At 47.5% G+C, this 23726-nt stretch overlaps 1 protein-coding gene across 4 annotated transcripts in view; it reads left to right on the top strand.

The window, feature by feature from the left end:
• Positions 1-23726, top strand: part of LOC140457003 (pyruvate carboxylase, mitochondrial-like) — a 1063875-nt gene that overhangs the window by 942801 nt on the left and 97348 nt on the right. For all 4 annotated transcript variants that reach the window (XM_072550900.1, XM_072550899.1, XM_072550901.1 and 1 more), the window contains 2 exons: positions 12013-12169; positions 17488-17728. In XM_072550900.1, the coding sequence (XP_072407001.1) occupies positions 12013-12169; positions 17488-17728 (398 nt within the window). The remainder of the gene's footprint in view (positions 1-12012; positions 12170-17487; positions 17729-23726) is intronic.

The following is a 23726-nucleotide window of genomic DNA, read 5'->3' on the forward strand; positions in this document are numbered from 1 at the left end:
GTTCTGCCAAGAGGCGCCCAGTCTCCCCAATGTAGAGGAGACCGCATCGGGAGCAACAGATACAATAAATGATATTAGTGGATGTGCAAGTAAAACTTTGATGGATGTGGAAGGCTCCTTTAGGGCCTCGGATAGAGGTAGGGAGGAGGTGTGGGCACAGGTTTTACAATTCCTGCGGTGGCAGGGGAAAGTGCCAGGATGGGAGGGTGGGTTGTAGGGGGGCATGGACCTGACCAGGTAGTCACGGAGGGAACGGTCTTTGCGGTAGGCGGAAAGGGGTGGGGAGGGAAATATCCCTGGTGGTGGGGTCTTTTTGGAGGTGGCGGAAATGTCGGCGGATGATTTGGTTGATGTGAAGGTTGGTAGGGTGGAAGGTGAGCACCAGGGGTGTTCTGTCCTTGTTACGGTTGGAGGGGTGGGGTCTGAGGGCGGAGATGCGGGATGTAGACAAGATGCATTGGAGGGCATCTTTAACCACGTGGGAAGGGTAATTGTGGTCTCTCCAGGCTTCAGGCTCACTGCCTTTATTCCTGATGAAGGGCTTTTGCCCGAAACGTCGATTTCGAAGCTCCTTGGATGCTGCCTGAACTGCTGTGCTCTTCCAACACCATATCCCTCTAAACCCTTTCCTATTCATGTCCTTATCCAAATATCTTTTAAATGTTGCAACTGTACCCACTTCCTCAGGGTGGCACAGTGGCTCAGTGGTTAGCACTGCTGCCTCACAGCACCAGGGTCTCAGGTTCGATTCCAGCCTTGGGCAATGGTCTGTGTGGAGTTTGCACATTCTCCCCGTGTCTGCGTGGGTTTCCTCTGGGTGCTCCAGTTTCCTCCCACAGTCCAAAGATGTGCAGGTCAGGGTGAATTGCCCATAGGTTAGGTGCGTTAGTCAGAGGGAAATGGGTCTGGGTGGGTTACTCTTCGGAGGGTCGGTGTGGACTTGTTGGGCCGAAGAGCCAGTTTCCACACTGTAGGGAATCTAACCTAATCTAATCACACACGCACCAGCCTCTGTGTAAAACGTCTGACCCATATGTCTTTTTAAAATCTCTCTCCTCTCACCTCAAAAATGTGCCCCTAGTCTTGAAATCTCCCAACCTGGGGAAAAGGCACCTGCCATTCACCTTATCTGTACCCCTCATTATTGTATAAACTTCTGTCAGCTTCCCTCCCAATCTCCCACGCTCCGTGAAAACAGACCCAGCCTCTCCTTATAACTCAACCCTTTATAACATCCCTTATAAATCTCTTCTGAACCCCGTCCAGTTTCACAATATTCCTTCCTGTAGCAGAGTGACAAGAACTACACACCGTATTCCAGAAGAGGCCTCACCAATGTCCTGTACAACCGCAACATGACTTCCCAACTCCTACATTTCAAAGATCTGAGCAGTGAGGGCATGCACGCCAAATGCCTTATCTACATGAGATGAAAATTCAAAGAATTATATACCTGAAACTGTAGGTCTCTCTGTTCTACAATACAGCCCAAGGCCCTGCTTTTCATTATATAAGTTTTATCATAGTTTGTTTTACCAAAATATAATACCTCACGTTTATACAAATCAAATTCTATCTGCCATGCTACAGCCCATTGACTCAATTGGGGATCTCTGTATCAATATCTATAATGGTAAAGGGCTGTATCAACATTTATAATGGGGGTCTCTGTATCAGTATCTATAATGGTAAAGGGCTAAATAAACATTTATAATGGGGCAACTCTGTACCAATATCGATAAGGTAAATGGCTAAATAAACATTTATAATGGGGGTCTCTGTATCAGTATCTATAATGGTAAAGGGCTGTATCAACATTTATAATGGGGATCTCTGTATCAATATCTATAATGGTAAAGGGCTGTATCAACATTTATAATGGGGATCTCTGTATCAATATCTATAATGGTAAAGGGCTGTATCAACATTTATAATGGGGGTCTCTGTATCAATATCTATAATGGTAAAGGGCTGTATCAACATTTATAATGGGGGTCTCTGTATCAGTATCTATAATGGTAAAGGGCTAAATAAACATTTATAATGGGGCAACTCTGTACCAATATCGATAAGGTAAATGGCTAAATAAACATTTATAATGGGAGTCTCTGTATCAGTATCTATAATGGTAAAGGGCTGTATCAACATTTATAATGGGGATCTCTGTACCAATATCTATAATGGTAAAGGGCTGTATCAACATTTAAAATGGGGATCTCTGTACCAATATCTATAATGGTAAAGGGCTGTATCAACATTTAAAATGGGGATCTCTGTACCAATATCTATAATGGTAAAGGGCTGTATCAACATTTATAATGGGGATCTCTGTACCAATATCGATAATGGTAAAGGGCTGTATCAACATTTATAATGGGGATCTCTGTACCAATATCTATAATGGTAAAGGGCTGTATCAACATTTAAAATGGGGATCTCTGTACCAATATCTATAATGGTAAAGGGCTGTATCAACATTTATAATGGGGATCTCTGTACCAATATCTATAATGGTAAAGGGCTGTATCAACATTTATAATGGGGATCTCTGTATCAGTATCTATAATGGTAAAGGGCTGTATCAACATTTAAAATGGGGATCTCTGTACCAATATCTATAATGGTAAAGGGCTGTATCAACATTTAAAATGGGGATCTCTGTATCAGTATCTATAATGGTAAAGGGCTATATCAACATTTATAATGGGGATCTCTGTATCAGTATCTATAATGGTAAAGGGCTATATCAACATTTATAATGGGGATCTCTGTATCAATATCGATAATGGTAAAGGGCTGTATCAACATTTATAATGGGGATCTCTGTATCAGTATCTATAATGGTAAAGGGCTGTATCAACATTTATAATGGGGAACTCTGTATCAATGTCTATAATGGTAAAGGGCTGTATCAACATTTATAATGGGGATCTCTGTACCAATATCTATAATGGTAAAGGGCTGTATCAACATTTATAATGGGGATCTCTGTATCAGTATCTATAATGGTAAAGGGCTATATCAACATTTATAATGGGGGTCTCTGTATCAGTATCTATAATGGTAAAGGGCTATATCAACATTTATAATGGGGATCTCTGTATCAATATCGATAATGGTAAAGGGCTGTATCAACATTTATAATGGGGATCTCTGTACCAATATCTATAATGGTAAAGGGCTGTATCAACATTTATAATGGGGATCTCTGTATCAGTATCTATAATGGTAAAGGGCTATATCAACATTTATAATGGGGGTCTCTGTATCAGTATCTATAATGGTAAAGGGCTATATTAACATTTATAATGGGGATCTCTGTATCAGTATTTATAATGGTAAAGGGCTATATCAACATTTATAATGGGGATCTCTGTATCAATATCGATAATGGTAAAGGGCTGTATCAACATTTATAATGGGGATCTCTGTATCAGTATCTATAATGGTAAAGGGCTGTATCAACATTTATAATGGGGGTCTCTGTACCAATATTTATAATGGTAAAGGGCTATATCAACATTTATAATGGGGATCTCTGTACCAATATTTATAATGGTAAAGGGCTATATCAACATTTATAATGGGGATCTCTGTATCAGTATCTATAATGGTAAAGGGCTGTATCAACATTTATAATGGGGCAACTCTGTATCAATATCTATAATGGTAAAGGGCTATATCAACATTTATAATGGGGATCTCTGTACCAATATTTATAATGGTAAAGGGCTATATCAACATTTATAATGGGGATCTCTGTATCAATATCTATAATGGTAAAGGGCTATATCAACATTTATAATGGGGATCTCTGTATCAATATCTATAATGGTAAAGGTCTGTATCAACATTTATAATGGGGATCTCTGTATCAATATCTATAATGGTAAAGGGCTGTATCAACATTTATAATGGGGATCTCTGTATCAGTATCTATAATGGTAAAGCGCTGTATCAACATTTATAATGGGGGTCTCTGTATCAGTATCTCTAATGGTAAAGGGCTGTATCAACGTTTATAATGGGGGTCTCTGTATCAATATCTATAATGGTAAAGGGCTAAATAAACATTTATAATGGGGCAACTCTGTACCAATATAGATAATGGTAAATGGCTAAATAAACATTTATAATGGGGATCTCTGTGTCAGTATCTATAATGGTAAAGGGCTATATCAACATTTATAATGGGGGTCTCTGTATCAGTATCTATAATGGTAAAGGGCTGTATCAACATTTATAATGGGGGTCTCTGTATCAATATCTATAATGGTAAAGGGCTGTATCAACATTTATAATGGGGGTCTCTGTATCAATGTCTATAATGGTAAAGGGCTGTATCAACATTTATAATGGGGGTCTCTGTATCAGTATCTATAATGGTAAAGGGCGAAATAAACATTTATAATTGGGATCTCTGTATCAGTATCTATAATGGTAAAGGGCTGTATCAACATTTATAATGAGGATCTCTTTATCAATATCTATAATGGTAAAGGGCTGTATCAACATTTATAATGAGGATCTCTTTATCAATATCTATAATGGTAAAGGGCTGTATCAACATTTATAATGGGGGTCTCTGTATCAATATCTATAATGGTAAAGGGCTATATCAACATTTATAATGGGGATCTCTGTACCAATATCTATAATGGTAAAGGGCTGTATCAACATTTATAATGGGGGTCTCTGTATCAATATCTATAATGGTAAAGGGCTGTATCAACATTTATAATGGGAGTCTCTGTATCGGTATCTATAATGGTCAAGGGCTGTATCAACATTTATAATGGGGGTCTCTGTATCAATATCTATAATGGTAAAGGGCTATATCAACATTTATAATGGGGATCTCTGTACCAATATCTATAATGGTAAAGGGCTGTATCAACATTTATAATGGGGATCTCTGTACCAATATCTATAATGGTAAAGGGCTGTATCAACATTTATAATGGGAGTCTCTGTATCGGTATCTATAATGGTCAAGGGCTGTAGCAACATTTATAATGGGGGTCTCTGTATCAATATCTATAAGGGTAAAGGGATATATCAACATTTATAATGGCGATCTCTGTATCAGTATCTATAATGGTAAAGGGCTGTATCACATTTATAATGGGGGTCTCTGTATCAATATCTCTAATGTTAAAGGGCTGTATCAACATTTATAATGGGGGTCTCTGTATCAATATCTATAATGGTAAAGGGCTGTATCAACATTTATAATAGGGGTCTCTGTATCAATATCTATAATGGTAAAGGGCTGTATCAACATTTATAATGGGGGTCTCTGTATCAATATCTATAATGGCAAAGGCTGTATCAACATTTATAATGGGGATCTCTGTATCAGTATCTCTAATGGTAAAGGGCTGTATCAACATTTATAATAGGGGTCTCTGTATCAATATCTATAATCGTAAAGGGCTAAATAAACATTTATAATGGGGCAACTCTGTACCAATATCGATAATGGTAAATGGCTAAATAAACATTTATAATGGGGATCTCTGTATCAGTATCTACAAAGGTAAAGCGCTGTATCAACATTTATAATGGGGGTCTCTGTACCAATATCTAAAATGGTAAAGGGCTGTATCAACATTTATAATGGGGATCTCTGTCTCAATGTCTATAATGGTAAAGGGCTATATCAACATTTATGATGGGGATCTCTGTATCAGTATCTATAATGGTAAAGGGCTGTATCAACATTTATAATGGGGATCTCTGTATCATTATTGATAATGGTAAATGGCTGTATCAACATTGAGAATGTGTATCTCTGTATCAGTATCTATACTGGTAAAGGGCTATATCAACATTTATAATGGGGATCTCTGTATCAATATCTATAATGGTAAAGGGCTGTATCAACATTTATAATGGGGATCTCTGTATCAATATCTATAATGGCAAAGGGCTGTATCAACATTTATAATGGGGATCTCTGTATCAGTATCTATAATGGTAAAGGGCTGTATCAACATTTATAATGGGGATCTCTGTATCAATATCTATCATGGTAAAGGGCTGTATCAACATTTATAATGGGGGTCTCTGTATCAGTATCTATAATGGTAAAGGGCTATATCAACATTTATAATGGGGATCTCTGTATCAATATCTATCATGGTAAAGGGCTGTATCAACATTTATAATGGGTGTCTCAGTATCAGTATCTATAATGGTAAAGGGCTATATCAACATTTATAATGGGTGTCTCAGTATCAGTATCTATAATGGTAAAGGGCTATATCAACATTTATAATGGGGGTCTCTGTATCAGTATCTATAATGGTAAAGGGCTGTATCAACATTTATAATGGGGATCTCTGTATCAATGTCTATAATGGTAAAGGGCTGTATCAACATTTATAATGGGGATCTCTGTATCAATATCTATAATGGTAAAGGGCTGTATCAACATTTATAATGAGGATCTCTTTATCAATATCTATAATGGTAAAGGGCTGTATCAACATTTATAATGGGGATCTCTGTATCAATATCTATAATGGTAAAGGGCTGTATCAACATTTATAATGAGGATCTCTGTACCAATATCTATAATGGTAAAGGGCTATATCAACATTTATAATGGGGGTCTCTGTATCAATATCTATAATGGTAAAGGGCTATATCAACATTTATAATGGGGATCTCTGTATCAATATCTATAATGGTAAAGGGCTGTATCAACATTTATAATGAGGATCTCTGTACCAATATCTATAATGGTAAAGGGCTATATCAACATTTATAATGGGGATCTCTGTATCAATGTCTATAATGGTAAAGGGCTATATCAACATTTATAATGGGGATCTCTGTATCAATATCTATAATGGTAAAGGGCTGTATCAACATTTATAATGGGGGTCTCTGTATCAATATCTATAATGGTAAAGGGCTGTATCAACATTTATAATGGGGTTCTCTGTATCAATATCTATAATGGTAAAGGGCTGTATCAACATTTATAATGAGGATCTCTTTATCAATATCTATCATGGTAAAGGGCTGTATCAACATTTATAATGGGTGTCTCAGTATCAGTATCTATAATGGTAAAGGGCTATATCAACATTTATAATGGGGCAACTCTATATCAATATCTATAATGGTAAAGGGCTGTATCAACATTTATAATGGGGGTCTCTGTACCAATACAGTCAGTTCTGCGATAATGCTTATTTCTTCAAGGCGAATTGGCTTCCATGCAATTTTCGAATTTTGACCGTTATTTGCCGAACGTGAACTTTCCTAACCTGTTTTGGCTCTCACGCAGTTCTGGCCCCATTCATTTAAATGGCAGGGCTATTGCACGATTTTCTTTTCACGTGAGAGCTCACGAGAGTGGAACTATTGTGTCATTATCAGAACTGACTTTATCTATAATGGCAAAGGGCTGAGTCAGCATGTATAATGGGGAATAAAAACTGAAAGAACTGCCAATGCTGTAAATCCAAAACAAAAACAGAAATTGCTGGAAAAGCTCCGCAGATTTGGCAGCGTCAGTGGAGAGAAATCAGAGTTACCATTTCAGGTCGAGTGACCCTTCATCAGAACTTACGACCGCATTTATAATGGGCACCTCTGTATCAATATCGACATCACAATATGTCAACATTTCGAGGGTAAGTTGGACATTGCCCTTCATAGCGAGAGGATTTGAGTTACAGGAGCAGGGAAGTCTTGCTGCGATTGTACATGGTCGTGGTGAGACTACCCCCCTGGAATATTGTGTGGGGTCTGAGGAAGGATGTTCTGGCAACATAGGGAGTGCAGACTGGTTCCTGGAATGGCAGGATTGGCGTATGAACAGAGACTGGATCGGTTAGGACTATATTCGCTGGGGCTTGGAGGAATGAAGGGAATCTTGTTGAAAGCGACAACATCCTAACAGGATTTGACATGGTCGAGGATGTTCCTGATGACCCAGGGAATCCAGAACCAAGGGGTCACAGTCTAAGGATTACAGGGTGGGGTCGTTTCAGACTGAAATGGGGAGAAATGTCTTCATCCAGCAAGTGGGAGAGCCTGTGGGATAATCTGTCACAGGAGGTGGTTGGGGCCGGAACATTGGATGTTTTCCGGAAGGAGTTAGATATCGTTCTTGGGGATTGGAAAGCAAGGGAGTAGGATAATGAGCCATGATCGTATTGAATGCCTGAGGGGTAGGATTGCCTCCTCTTGTCCCTGTCATGGCTGGCTTTCTCAGTGCCCGTGCGGCCCAGTGTCAGACCTCAGCACGTCACAGAGCTGTCTCTGTAATCTAACAGTGAGGTCTCGTTGTGAGGCACTGCGCAAGGCTCAGACTGAGTTGGTGCTGACTGTAATGTATTCACCGAGCACTAGTTTCCATGGAAATACTGCTTTCACGAGCTGATTTAACTCCGATTTGTAAACTCCTGAGTCATCAGAAGGAAGAATGGCTGAAGCCAGAGAGGTGGATTTGCACTTTTTGAAAAGATTTGCGTTCCTGGAGTGCCTTTTACGACACCCCAAAGTGTTTGAGAAGTGATGCAGTGCTTTTGCCATTGTTGTAAGGTAGGAAATGGGGTTAGCCATTCTACAAACTGCACACAATCTCAAACAGCAAGTCATTAACAACTGGACGATCAGGCTCCTTCTTTTGGTTAATGTCACCACATCTGCAGATTGCCTCCCATTGACGCCCACCGACAAAACCTCCACACCATTTCCCAGTAAATGGGAAGGCAGAGACAATACCAGTCTGCTCTGAGAGATGGTATCCCTGACAGTGCAGCACTCCCTCAGTACTGACCCTCTGACAGTGCGGCACTCCCTCAGTACTGACCCTCCGACAGTGCAGCACTCCCTCAGTACTGACCCTCTGACAGTGCGGCACTCCCTCAGCACTGACCCTCCGACAGTGCGTTAACTCAGAATGAGTTACTTATTGTCGTATACGTCTAGAGAGATACAGTGAAAAGTGTTTTGTCACCACAAACCAGCTCCATTTTGAGTTACAAAAAGAATGAAAACCAGTTCAATAAAAAGTTCACCTTGTTTACCAGGAGGCTTTAAACACAGCTCCAGGGATTCTGTAAGGTCTCTGCAAGGTGTGCAGGCCTCAAGAAGTCCCCGCTGTAATTACAATAATGAGGAATTCCCTAAAAGCCATGCTCATGACCTACCACAGCTAGGAATCCCTGGCCCAGATACGATCACTGCCACAGCTGACAACCTGCTGAGTACACACTCGGGGCCCACCTCAGCCAGGAGTCCCCACTCGGGGCCCACCTCAGCCAGGAGTCCCCACTCGGGGCCCACCTCAGCCAGGAGTCCCCACTCGGGGCCCACCTCAGCCAGGAGTCCCCACTCGGGGCCCACCTCAGCCAGGAGTCCCCACTCGGGGCCCACCTCAGCCAGGAGTCCCCACTCGGGGCCCACCTCAGCCAGGAGTCCCCACTCGGGGCCCACCTCAGCCAGGAGTCCCCACTCGGGGCCCACCTCAGCCAGGAGTCCCCACTCAGGGCCCACCTCAGCCAGGAGTCCCCACTCAAGGCCTACGTCAGCCAGGAGTCCCCACTCGGGGCCCACCTCAGCCAGGAGTCCCCACTCAAGGCCTACGTCAGCCAGGAGTCCCCACTCGGGGCCCACCTCAGCCAGGAGTCCCCACTCGGGGCCCACCTTAGCCAGGAGTCCCCACTCGGAGGACCATCACTGCTGTAGCCGTCCCCCTGCCTACACCACCCTAGCTTCCTCACAACAGCAGAAGATGAAGAAAAGAAAGAAGAGAAAGATAAAGAAGGGAGAGAAAAGGTTGTGGCCAGCCTGGTGCGATGGGCCCAGGAGCTTGAACACTGCCAACCATACCAACGCGGGCATCTTAAAGATAGTCTGGACCAGAAAAAAAAATGTCACTGACGTAGGATCACATCAAGTGATTTGAGGCACTTAGTGACATACAGGGGGTCCCCATGTGAACACCCAAGTTATGGATGCTTGTACGTTTAAAGGCATTCCCACACAGAGGTGTAAGTTTAAAGATCCAATTTCCCGTCCTGCGTTATATTGTCCAGTTATGCGTTCTGACTTGTATACGTGGCGACATCAGAACAGAATGAGGAACTGCCTGCTGTTATGGACCAGACCAGACCAGACCCCCTTCAAAATATTATAAGATGGTGACCTTGACGTTTTGTATTTTAAACATGAATGTAAAGTGCTGTGTTCCAGATGCAATGTGACTGGTCAAACTACTTGATGTCAAGCAAAACACAATTTATTCAAACACTATAGTGTTATGACACGCCTGTGAACCCTTCTGTTAATTAAACCAAACACCCAGAAAAGCTCACCTCACCTCAATCTGTTAAAGTATGAAAGGCAGAGAACTCCCAAATTCCATCATTTGAAGAAAATAGTACCAATATATTCTTTAATTCTAAAAATGAACATTAAACAACAACTATTCACAATTCTGAGCCCCCCCCCCACCTTTCTCTTTTCTGCTTATTACCTGCCTCCAACTCCATAATGATATACTGTTCCAATAAAACACTTATTAAAATTACATCAACTTAATTTCAAAACCACCCAGCGGCTGTCGTCTTCGGTGTCTGTCTTCTTCTGGCTGAGGATCTTCCTGGGTCGGCATCCTTCTTTTTTACTGTGTATGCGTTTTGTATTAAAAGCAAACCATCCCTTTGTTTGGGAGTGTTTCCTAATTTCTTGAATCCGTGTTGATGGCAGTTGTTCTGTCTGATTTTCAAACATTTTATGTCCCCAACATCGGATCATCTCATTGGTTCGATGTTGGCAAAACAATAAATTCAAACTCGATTGGGTCTTAGTATCCTGGACATAGTTTAATCTGATTGGTTAAATTCAACTTGTTAAAAAAGCAACCAACTCAGGTTGCAGTTCACAGCCAAATGTTACATATTTCCAGTTTTCCAGTACACTCTGAGACTGCTCTTGTAAGCTCTCAGTTCCGAACAGCAGTCACTCTCTCTTAAAGATATAGTATTTGCCTTCAATTTCATAACAATAGTTAAAATACAACAAAAGAAAGAAGAACTTAGAATAACTTAAGTCTTTTGGAAAACTTAACAGAATAATAGATACAGTAACTATTGTCAATTAACTGTTCCAATGTAGTAACTTCCCACAAACACATCCCTCTGCAAAAAGGCAAATTCAGAAAACAGATTGTCTCAAATGCAATTCAGCAGCAGAGAGAGAAATCCCAGCTTCCGATTGTCAGCAAGAAAAGGGAAAAAATAGCCTCTACTTCCTCAAGACTCTAGCAGCTTCTCCTGAATTTGAAAGTTAAGGAAAAACTAGAAATCCTAGTCTGTGAGAGGTGACAACGCCCAGCCAGGCTTCATCTACTGTTCTGACTTTTAAAAAAAAACCCAAGGCCTCACGAGTTGTTTATGTAACCACTCGTTCAATCTTCCTCTTAAAAGCAGCCCGGACAAAATAAATCTCTTGAAGGCACAGAGTCATCACACTGTCATAAAATCTCCTTCTGTACACTCACAGGAGAAGGTCAGGTGGGGACAAGATTCAACAAAAGGGACACTTCCTTTCTCACTGAGCTTAATCTGCGAACAGGGAATGGGAAAAAAAAGCACGTTGCCGTTGCAACGAGAATGAATATGAGTGTTGTTGGGAGGTAGGAGTCAAGACTGGAAAAGCACAGCAGGTCAGGCAGCATCCAAGGAGCAGGAGAATCGACGTTTCGGTCATGAGCCCTTCATCAGGAATGAGCCCACACCTAAAACATCGATTCTCTTGCTCCTCGGATGCTGCCTGACCTGCTGCGCTTTTCCAGCACCACACTCTCGACTCTGATCTTCAGTCCCTACTTTCTCCTTTGTCTTAGTTTGGTCATGGTGGGGGCGGGGTGGGTTTGCGGTTAAGAAAAGGCTCGTTCATGTGTCTAGCTTCGCTGCTGACCCCCCCCCCCCCACTCCCTGTTTGCTCGGCGGATGCCAATTGACCCCAGTGCCCTCTCACCCGCAGGTGCCACGTTTGACGTGGCGATGCGCTTCCTCTACGAGTGTCCCTGGAAGCGCCTGCAGGAGATGCGAGACCTGATTCCCAACATCCCCTTCCAGATGCTCCTGAGGGGCGCCAACGCTGTGGGTTACACCAATTACCCGGACAACGCGGTGCACAAGTAAGCTGGCCCATGCGCCCCTTCCCTGCGTGACGTCTCTCGGCTGGTACGCGATACCCCCTCTGGGGAAACATCCCTGATAACCGCACCGTATCACAGCGTGTGTCCTAGCAGGTCTCTCACAACATGATGCGTACTGTCAGGGACATGGTACACTCTACATCAGACTGGCCTAGCTTGAGTGGGGGGGCCACTAATCCCGAAACTCAGGTCATGTTCTGGGGAGCTAGCATCAAATTCCCACCAGGGTGGAATTTTCATTACATTTTTTTTTAAATGTCTGGAATTAAGAATCGACTGATGACCATGAAACCATTATCAATTGTCATAAATACCAATTGGTTCACTAGAGTCACAGAGATGTACCCCAAGGAAACAGACCCCTTGGCCCAACTTGTCCATGCCCACCAGATATCGTTAATTCATCTCATCCCATTTTGCCAGCACTTGGCCCACATCCCTCCAAACCCTTCCTATTCATACACCCATCCAGATGCCTCTTAAATGTTGCAATTGTACCAGCCCCCACCATTTCCTCTGGCAGCTCATTCCATACCCATAACCACCCTCTGCGTGAAAAAGTTGCCCCTCAGGTCCCTTTTAAATCTTTCCCTTCTCACCTTACGTGCAATTCTGGTCTCCCTGCTACAGGAAGGATGTTGTGAAACACGAAAGGGTTCAGAAAAGATTTACAAGGATGTTGCCAGGCTCAGAGGGTTTGAGCTATAGGGAGAGGCTGAACAGGCTGGGGCTGTTTTCCCTGGAGCGTCGGAGGCTGAGGGGTGACCTTATAGAGGTTTATAAAATCATGAGGGGTATGGATAAAATAAATAGACAAAGTCTTTTCCCTGGGGTCGGGGAGTCCAGAACTAGAGGGGCATAGGTTTAGGGTGAGGGGGAAAGATATAAAAGATTCCTAAGGGGCAGCTTTTTCACCCAGAGGGTGGTACGTGTGTGGAATGAGCTGCCAAAGGAAGTGGTGGAGGCTGGTACAATTGCAACATTTAAAAGGCATCTGGATGGGTATATGAATAGGAAGGGTTTGGAGGGATATGGGTCGGGTGCTGGCAAATCTATTTCGGATATCTGGTCAGCATGGACAAGTTGGACTAAAGGATCTGTTTCCATGCTGTACCTCTCTCTGACTCTATGCCCTCTAGTTCTGGACTCCCCGACCCCAGGGAAAAGACTTTGTCTATTTATCCTATCCATGCCCCTCATGATTTTATAAACCTCTATAAGGTCACCCCTCAGCCTCTGACACTCCAGGGAAAACAGCCCCACCCTGTTCAGCCTCTCCCTGTAGCTCAAACCCTCCAACCCTGGCAACATCCTTGTAAATCTTTTCTGAACCCTTTCAAGTCTCACATCTTTTCTATAGCAGGGAGACCAGAACTGAATGCAATATTCCAACAGTGGGCCTAACCAATGTCCTGGACAGCCACAACATGACCTCCCAACTCCTGTACTCAATACTCTGACCAACAAAGACAAGTGTATCGAATGCCTTGTCCACTCTCCTATCTACCTACGACTCCACTTTCAAGGAGCTATGAATCTGCACTCCAAAGTCTCTTTGTTTACCAACACTCCCTAGGACCTTACCATTAAGAGTATAAGTCTTGCCCTGATTTGCACCAATAAAGGGGAGGAAATCTGCCATCCTTACCTAGTCAGGCCTACATGTGACTCCAGACCCACAGCAATATCGTTGACTCTTGACTATTCTCTGGGCAATTTGGGATGGGCGCTGAATGGTGGTCTACCCAGCGATGCCCACGTCCTGTGATTGTGCTTGTAATATATGTAGACACCAGGAGTTGCAATAAATCCATCAGTGTTCCATTACACTCATCCCCTCCTGATGTTCCGGGAGTACCATCTCGGATCAGGTCCAAATACCTTCCTGAAGGTTCAGATATCTCTGGGAGATAGTGAGGGCTGAACAGGTCTGGATGACAACTCCCCAGATCCCAGATATCACGTGATCCTTTGCCATCTCCTCCGTACTGTGAGACATCCTTGCTGTCCAAGATGGAGGGACTAATTGTCAAGACTTTTTTTTTCGCAAACATGTCCCCTTTATCAATGGAAGAGCAATGGATACAAAAGCACTCAATTCCTGCTGGATCCGTACAAGTCACTAGGCCTCACCTTGGCCTCAGCTCTCAATTTAGGTCTGGGCCTTGGTGACGGGAAAATGTTGTAAAAACGCATCTGGTTTGTTCATCTGGGACAGCTCTTACCAGACAAACAGACAGCTCTTCCTCTGCCAGTCCGTGCCACGTACACACCACCCTCTGGGTGAAAAGGTTGCCCCTCGGGTCCCTTTTAAATCTTTCTCCTCTCTCTTTAAGCCTGTGGCCTCTCGTATTGGACTCCCGTACCCTGGGGAAAAGACCTTGACCATCCACCTCATCTTGTAAACCTCTATAAGGTCACCCTCCGGCCTCCTACACTCCAGGGAAAGAGAAGTCACAGCCTATGCAGGCTGTCCTTATAACTCTCCTTATACCAAACCCTTCGGTCTCAGTAACACCCTCACTGACATTCTTTCTGGAGCAGATTGTACACAGTACTCCAAGTGTGACCTTACCAAGGAAGCGTTCAGGAGGGATATGGGCCAAGTGCTGGCATATGGGATTAATTTAGGAATTCCGGTCGGCATGGATGAGTTGGACCGAAGGGGCCATATCCAAACTGTTTATCTCTAGAACTCAATTTGCACGCTAGATGTAGCTGTCCCTGACTCTTCCTCACCCTTTAATTGCCCATTGGGAAGCTAAGAAGAGGCAATTATGTTGCTGGGGTTTGGTGCCACATGTAGACCAGACTGGGTAAGGCCAGAAGATTTTCTTGTGTCAAGGCTGAATGGCGTACTCCTGCTCCCTCATGGACCGAACCGCCGCCACACACCCCCCCCCCCCACCCACCCCCCGCCCCCCCAGCACCTCCAAACCCCCATCCGCATTCCCCGTCACTTGGGACTACGTTTCTGAATCTTTTCTGCATGCTCTCCAATGCCTTAGCTGCCCAGATACACTGTGGAACCTGCCTGAGAGTGCGCTAGGAGGCAGGCTCACTCGAGGCCTTTTCTGGGCCAAACAGGAATGGCGGCGGGTGGCGGTGCGAGGCCGTCGCTCCTTCGGAGAGCTGGCACCGCGGTGACAGGCTGGAGCCACCCTGTGATTCGCAGACCCCCGCGCCAATCCTTGACGACCCCCACATCTACGACCTCCCTCTTCACCAACCCGAGCGCTCCCTCGCTCTGTGTCACCCCCATCCCCATGTACCGTGCACTCTTACTGTCAACCTTCCTCTGACACAAAGAAGCCACTGCCCTCACATGGAGGGGCATAGTAATTCGGGGCAGGAGAAGGCCATTCGGCCCTTCCGGCCTGCTTTGCCTTTCCATAGGATCATGGCTGATCATGCAACTCAGTCCCCACTTTCTCCCTCACACCCTTCAATCCTTTAGGCCCAGGAACTACATCTAATTCTCGCCTGAAAACATTCAATATGGCCTCAGCTGGTTTCACTGACAGAGAATCCCACAGGATCCCCCACTCTCTGGGTGAAGACATTTCTCCTTGTCCCCATCCTGAAGCAGCATAATCCTGTGACCAACCCCCCCCCCCCACCCCCCCCCCCCACCCCCCTCACCACCACCACCGGTTCTGAATTCTCCAGGTCATCAGGAACAACTTGTCTGGTCCTTTTGGAATTTAATAGATATCTATGTATTCCTCGAAATTCCAGTGAGTACAGTCCGAACCGATGTAGTCTCTCTTCATATGTCAGTCCCACCATCCGGGGAATCAGTCTGGGAACCCTTCCTGCACTCCCTCCCTTGTCAGCACATCCCTCCTCAGCTACCGAGTCCCCCAAACTGCTCACAACCCCCCGGGGGGGGGTGGTCTCACCCTGTATAATGGCAGCAAGACTCTCCCCGCATCTGTACCCCAACCCTCTCACTGACGTACCATTTGCCACAGAACAGGCCCTTCGGCCTACGATGTTGTGCCAAGCATTAATCCTAACATAAAATAAAATAACTTAACCTACACACCCCTCAACTCCCTGCTGTCCATGTGCATGTCCAGCAGTCTCTTAAATGTCCCCAATGACTCTGCTTCCACCATCACCGTTGGCAACGCATTCCATTCACTCACAGCTCTCTGGGTAAAGAACCTACCTCAAACATCCCCTCTCTACCTTTCTCCTAATATCTTAAAACGCTGACCCCTTGCACCAGTCAATCCTGCCCTGGGGAAAAGTCTCTGGCTATTGACTCTATCCATGCCTCTTGTATACCTCAGTGGTGGTGTGGTGACCATACCACTGGACCAGCATTCCATACCCTGAGGGGAAAGTGAACATATAGAATAAAACTACACTGCTGCTTGGAAATGGACCAAACGGTCAAAGTGGAGCTCAATTTTGAGTGCTCTTGTGAGGGACGTCAGCCATATTTACCCGTTCTTAGCCTCCATAGCAACGCGGTCAACCGTCCTCTGAAAGGGGTGAGGTACCGTCCTCAAAATGTTAACTCTGGGCTTCTTTGTATTTAATTCACTCACAGGATGTGGCCGGGCCAGCACTTATTGCCCACCCTAATTACCCAGGGGGCCGTTAAGAGGCCACCACATTGCCGGTGGGGGGGATGGGCGGAGTGACATGTAGGCCCAGACCGGGTAAAGATGGCAGATTACTTTTCCCTCAAGGGGATTGGTGAACCAGATGGGCTTTTCCAACAAGCGTTAGCAGTGTCTTGGTCATCATTAGACTCTTAATTCCAGACTTTTCTTGAATTCAGATTCCACGATCTGCCCTGGAATATCAGCTGAGTTTCTGGATTAATGCTCCAGTGATCGTACCACTAGGCCATAGTCTCCCCCTACTGGGTTTCCTCCTGCGTTGTCCGCATTTGACTCAGATTTCTAGAATTTTCCAGAGGTTTATAGGTAAGAGGGGGATGGGGGGGGGGGGGTGGGGAGCAGAGCCAATGCTTGTTCTGGGAAAGCGTGATTTTGTTTAAGTGATCCGATCAGGAATTTTGGGATAGGAACACCAGAGGGAGTGGTGGAGGTAGGGCGATTGGATGTATTGAATGGGGCGGGGTTGGGGGTGGGGGGAAGGGGCAGTGAAGGAGTGAGGGAGAAAGGCACTGAAGGATGGGTGGGGGGGGAGGGGGAGGGAGACCCGGAAGTGCAAACGCGGAGCCCCGTCTGGTCCCAACGTGTCTGGGGGAGGTGGATGGGGGAAGGGGAAGGCAGCTAGCGACAGTGCCGATTCTCACCCCGTGAGGTGTCCTTCAGGTTCTGCGAAATAGCCAAGGAGAACGGGATGGACATCTTCCGCGTGTTCGACTCCCTGAACTACCTGCCAAACATGATCCTGGGCATGGAGGCAGCCGGGAACGCTGGTGGTGTGGTGGAGGCCTCCATATCCTACACCGGGGATGTCTGTGACCCCAACAGAACCAAGTACTCACTGGATTACTACCTGAAGCTGGCCGATGAACTGGTCAAGGCTGGTACGCATATCCTCAGCATCAAGGTAAGAGACTCTGAGGCTTGGGTTCCCTGTCAGGGATGTACAGCACGGAAACAGACCCTCGGTTTGACTTGTCCATGCTGACCAGATCTCCTAAACTAATCTAGTCCCACCTGCCAGCACCCGGCCCTTATCCCTCCAAACCCTTCCTATTCATATACCCATCCAGATGCCTCTTAAATGTTGCAATTGTACCAGCCTCCCCACTTCCTTTGGCAGCTCATTCCATTCCATCTGTGCGACAAAGTTGCCCCTTAGGTCTCTTTTACATCTTTCCCCTCTCACCCTAAACCCTCTAGTTTTGGTTGCCCCACCCCAGGGAAAAGACTTTGCCTATTTACCCTATCCATGCCCCTCATGATTTTATAAACCTCTATAAGGTCACCCCCTCAGCCTCCGACGCTCCCGGGAAAACAGCCCCAAGCCTATTCAGCCTCTCCCTGTAGCTCAGGCCCTCTGAGCCTGGCAACATCCTGGTAAATCTTTCCTGAACCCTTTCAAGTTTCACAACATCCTTCTTATAGCAGGCAGACCAGAACTGCACACAATATTCCAACAGTGGCCGAAACATTGTCTTGTCCAGCTGCAGTATGACCTCCGAGCTCCAATACTCAATGCGTTGACCAATGACAGCAAGAGTACCGAACGCCTATCCTGTCTACCTGCGTCTTCCAAGAAGCTATGAACCTGCACCCCAAGGGCTCTTTATACGGCAGCACCCCCGCGTCCTGCCCTGATTTGCTTTTCCAAAATGCAGCACCTCACATTTATCTCAACTAAACTGCATCTGCCACTCTTCGGCCCATTGGCCCACCCGATCAAGATCCTGTCGTACTCTGAGGTAACCGTCTTCGCTGTCCACTCCACCTCCGATTTTGGTCTGTGAGGAGACTTTGAGGGACCAGCCATTGATGTTGAGAGGCGGTCTTATAGGAACCGCGCACGCTCTCGTGGCTGGGTGGCAGGGAGATGTCTCCTCACATCGGACAGCCTAGAAAAAAAGAGAGGGCACAGTTGAAAGGAGGTGCACCTTTGAGAACACAGTTTCAGAGGGCTCTCCCTCCCACAGTTTCGAGACGTCGACCTCAGAAAGGCCCTTCGGCCCACCATGTCCACTCCAGCCTCCTGCACCTACCTGCTGCAAGCCCTTTTCTCAGCCTTGTCGATATTTTCTGTTCGAACCCAGACACGGAGAACGCTCGAAAAACTCAGCAGCTGGGAAGTGTCATGGTCCCGACCAAACCTCCTCCAAATCCAAGAAGCAGAAAGGCCAGACTTCAATTTTTTTTTAAAAAGTCAAGTGTGTTCCAGATGTAGTTTGATGAGCCAAACCACCCGAAGTGTTAGGAGGCCTGTATCACCCCTAGAGGCAGCGCATTCCTGATTTCCAACATCCTCTGGGTGACACGATTCCGACTTGATTCCCCTTGAACCCTCTCGTCCTTTCCCTAAAACTCCTTTCATCCCTGATGGCACTCGGTGGCCAAGGATTCAGGCGGAGGGAGTGTGACACTTCACGGGGTGCAGCCCGAAGGGACACACTGAGCAGGGGGAGAAACATTCACCAGTGCGTCCACAAAACCAGAGGGCGTGCTGTCCCCTCACTGTCAGGGAGCACCGCTGAACGTGCCGAGACATTATCACAGCGAGCAAACGCAGGACTGACTGAAGCCACTTTTGTATCGTTAAGACTGCGCTTTTACAGAGAGACACAGACTTCAAGACGGGCTTTGGGGTGGTGAGTGTGGACCTTTCATTCTTTAGTGTGTCAGACCATTCCTGTGAGGAGAGCCCATCTGTCAAAGGAAATGAGACACGTCTGTGTCACTCTGCTGGGAGAGGTAATCCGTGCATTTTTCATTCACTGGGTAACTCAGGCGACGGAGCTGGGGGTGGATCCACATTTAACCCTGAGCTGGGAACGCAGAGCAGCGCTTAAGAAAGCAGCACTGCAGACAGTACAACTCTCCGCAGACCCCTCACTCCCCCCCCCGCCCCCCCCCAGGCTTACAGTCATGGCTGCATTTATTCCCCATTCCCTCATCTTGTAGCACTGTTGCAGCCCTTGTGATGGTGATGCACTGCTGCAGCCCTTGTGATGGTGATTCACTGTTGCAGCCCTTGTGATGGTGATGCACTGCTGCAGCCCTTGTGACGGTGATGCACTGCTGCAGCCCTTGTTATGGTGATGCACTGCTGCAGCCCTTGTGATGGTGATGCACTGCTGCAGCCCTTGTGATGGTGATGCACTGCTGCAGCCCTTGTGACGGTGATGCACTGCTGCAGCCCTTGTGATGGTGATCCACTGCTGCAGCCCTTGTGATGGTGATGCACTGCTGCAGCTCTTGTGACGGTGATGCACTGCTGCAGCCCTTGTGATGGTGATCCACTGCTGCAGCCCTTGTGATGGTGATGCACTGCTGCAGCTCTTGTGACGGTGATGCACTGCTGCAGCCGTTGTGATGGTGATCCACTGCTGCAGCCCTTGTGACGATGATGCACTGCTGCAGCCCTTGTGACGATGATGCACTGGTGCAGCCCTCGTGACGGTGATGCACTGCTGCAGCCCTTGTGACGGTGATGCACTGGTGCAGCCCTTGTGACGGTGATGCACTGCTGCAGCCCTTGTGACGGTGATGCACTGCTGCAGCCCTTGTGACGATGATGCACTGCTGCAGCCCTTGTGATGGTGATGCACTGCTGCAGCCCTTGTGACGGTGATGCACTGCTGCAGCCCTTGTGATGGTGATGCACTGCTGCAGCCCTTGTGATGGTGATGCACTGCTGCAGCCCTTTTGACGATGATGCACTGCTACAGCCCTTGTGATGATGATGCACTGCTACAGCCCTTGTGATGATGATGCACTGCTGCAGCCCTTGTGATGATGATGCACTGCTGCAGCCCTTGTGACGATGATGCACTGCTGCAGCCCTTGTGATGATGCACTGCTGCATCCCTTGTGATGGTGATGCACTGCTGCAGCCCTTGTGCTGGTGATGCGCTGCTCCTGTCCTTGGGAAGATGATGCACTGCTGCAGCCCTTGTGATGGTGATGCACTGCTGCTCTTGTGACGATGATGCACTGCTGCAGCCCTTGTGATGATGATGCACTGGTGCAGCCCTTGTGATGATGATGCACTGGTGCAGCCCTTGTGACGATGATGCACTGCTGCATCCCTTGTGACGATGATGCACTGCTGCAGCCCTTGTGATGATGATGCACTGGTGCAGCCCTTGTGACGATGATGCACTGCTGCATCCCTTGTGATGGTGATGCACTGCTGCATCCCTTGTGACGATGATGCACTGCTGTAGCCCTTGTGACGATGATGCACTGCTGCAGCCCTTGTGATGGTGATGCACTGCTGCAGCCCTTGTGACGATGATGCACTGCTGCAGCCCTTGTGATGGTGATGCACTGCTGCATCCCTTGCGATGGTGATGCACTGCTGCAGCCCTTGTGATGGTGATGCACTGCTGCATCCCTTGTGATGGTGATGCACTGCTGCAGCCCTTGTGATGGTGATGCACTGCTGCAGCCCTTGTGATGGTGATCCACTGCTGCAGCCCTTGTGATGGTGATGCACTGCTGCAGCCCTTGTGACGATGATGCACTGCTGTAGCCCTTGTGATGGTGATGCACTGCTGCATCCCTTGTGATGGTGATCCACTGCTGCAGCCCTTGTGATGGTGATGCACTGCTGCAGCCCTTGTGATGGTGATGCACTGCTGCAGCCCTTGTGCCGATGATGCCCTGCTGCAGCCCTTGTGATGGTGATGCACTGCTGCAGCCCTTGTGCCGATGATGCCCTGCTGCAGCCCTTGTGACGGTGATGCACTGCTGCAGCCCTTGTGACGATGATGCACTGCTGCATCCCTTGTGCCGATGATGCCCTGCTGCATCCCTTGTGACGGTGATGCACTGCTGCAGCCCTTGTGACGGTGATGCACTGCTGCAGCCCTTGTGACGATGATGCACTGCTGCAGCCCTTGTGATGGTGACGCACTGCTGCATCCCGTGTGCCGATGATGCCCTGCTGCAGCCCATGTGACGATGATGCACTGCTGCATCCCTTGTGATGGTGATGCACTGCTGCAGCCCTTGTGATGGTGATGCACTGCTGCAGCCCTTGTGACGGTGATGCACTGCTGCAGCCCTTGTGATGGTGATGCACTGCTGCAGCTCTTGTGAAGGTGATGCACTGCTGCATCCCTTGTGACGATGATGCACTGCTGCATCCCTTGTGACGGTGATGCACTGCTGCAGCCCTTGTGATGGTGATGCACTGCTGCATCCCTTGTGATGGTGATGCACTGCTGCTGTCCTTGTGACGGTGATGCACTGCTGCAGCCCTTGTGATGGTGATGCACTGCTGCAGCCCTTGTGATGGTGATGCACTGCTGCTGTCCTTGTGATGGTGATGCACTGCTGCAGCCCTTGTGATGGTGATGCACTGCTGCAGCCCTTGTGATGGTGATGCACTGCTGCTGTCCTTGTGACGGTGATGCACTGCTGCAGCCCTTGTGAAGGTGATCCACTGTTGCAGCCCTTGTGACGATGATGCACTGCTGCTGTCCTTGTGATGGTGATGCACTGCTGCAGCCCTTATGATGGTGATGCACTGCTGCAGCCCTTGTGAAGGTGATCCACTGCTGCAGCCCTTGTGATGGTGATGCACTGCTGCAGGATCATCACCACAGGAGAGTGCCAACATACACTTGGTGGGTAAATTGGGCCTTTTCTGTGCCGGACCGTAACTCTGCGATCACATCAGGTTTTGTCCATATGGTCAGTTCCATCCCTCCGAGGGACATCCCACTAGACCCACTATCATGGTCACTCTGGGAGCACTGTCCTGGTCACTCTGGGAGCACTGTCCTGCTCACTCAGGGAGCACTGTCCTGGTCACTCTGGGAGCACTGTCCTGGTCACTCTGGGAGCACTGTCCTGGTCACTCCGGGGGTGCACTGTCCTGGTCACTCAGGGAGCACTGTCCTGGTCATTCTGGGGGAGCACTGTCCTGGTCACTCAGGGAGCACTGTCCTGGTCACTCTGGGGGAGCACTGTCCTGGTCACTCTGGGAGCACTGTCCTGGTCACTCTGGGAGCACTGTCCTGGTCACTCAGGGAGCACTGTCCTGGTCACTCTGGAACCACTGTCCTGGTCACTCTGAGGGAGCACTGTCCTGGTCACTCTGGGAGCACTGTCTTAGTCACTCTGGGAGCACTGTCCTGGTCACTCTGAGGGAGCACTGTCCTGGTCACTCTGGGAGCACCGTCCTGGTCACTCTGGGAGCACTGTCCTGGTCACTCTGGGAGCACTGTCCTGGTCACTCTGGGAGCACTGTCCTGGTCACTCTGGGAGCACCGTCCTGGTCACTCTGGGGGAACAATGTCCTGGTCACTCTGGGAGCACTGTCCTGGTCACTCTGGGAGCACTGTCCTGGTCACTCTGGGGGAGCACTGTCCTGGTCACTCAGGGAGCACTGTCCTGGTCACTCTGGGAGAGAATTGTCCTGGTCACTGTGGGGGAGCACTGTCCTGGTCACTCTGGGGGAACACTGTCCTGGTCACTCTGGGAGCACTGTCCTGGTCACTCTGGGAGCACTGTCCTGGTCACTCTGGGGGAGCACTGTCCTGGTCACTGATGGAGCACTATCCTGGTCACTCTGGGGGAGCACTGTCCTGGTCACTCTGGGGAGCACTGTCCTGGTCACTCTGGGAGCACTGTCCTGGTCACTCTGGGAGCACTGTCTTGGTCACTCAGGGAGCACTGTCCTGGTCACTCTGGGAGCACTGTCCTGGTCACTCTGGGGGAGCACTGTCCTGGTCACTCTGGGGAGCACTGTCCTGGTCACTCTGGGGGTGCACTGTCCTGGTCACTCTGGGGGAGCACTGTCCTGGTCACTCAGGGGCACTGTCCTTGTCACTCTGGGAGCACTGTCCTGGTCACTCTGGGAGCACTGTCCTGGTCACTCTGGTGGAGCACTGTCCTGGTCA

The sequence above is a fragment of the Chiloscyllium punctatum genome, chromosome 31 (genome assembly GCF_047496795.1).
Source record: "Chiloscyllium punctatum isolate Juve2018m chromosome 31, sChiPun1.3, whole genome shotgun sequence".
Lineage (NCBI taxonomy): Eukaryota > Metazoa > Chordata > Chondrichthyes > Orectolobiformes > Hemiscylliidae > Chiloscyllium > Chiloscyllium punctatum.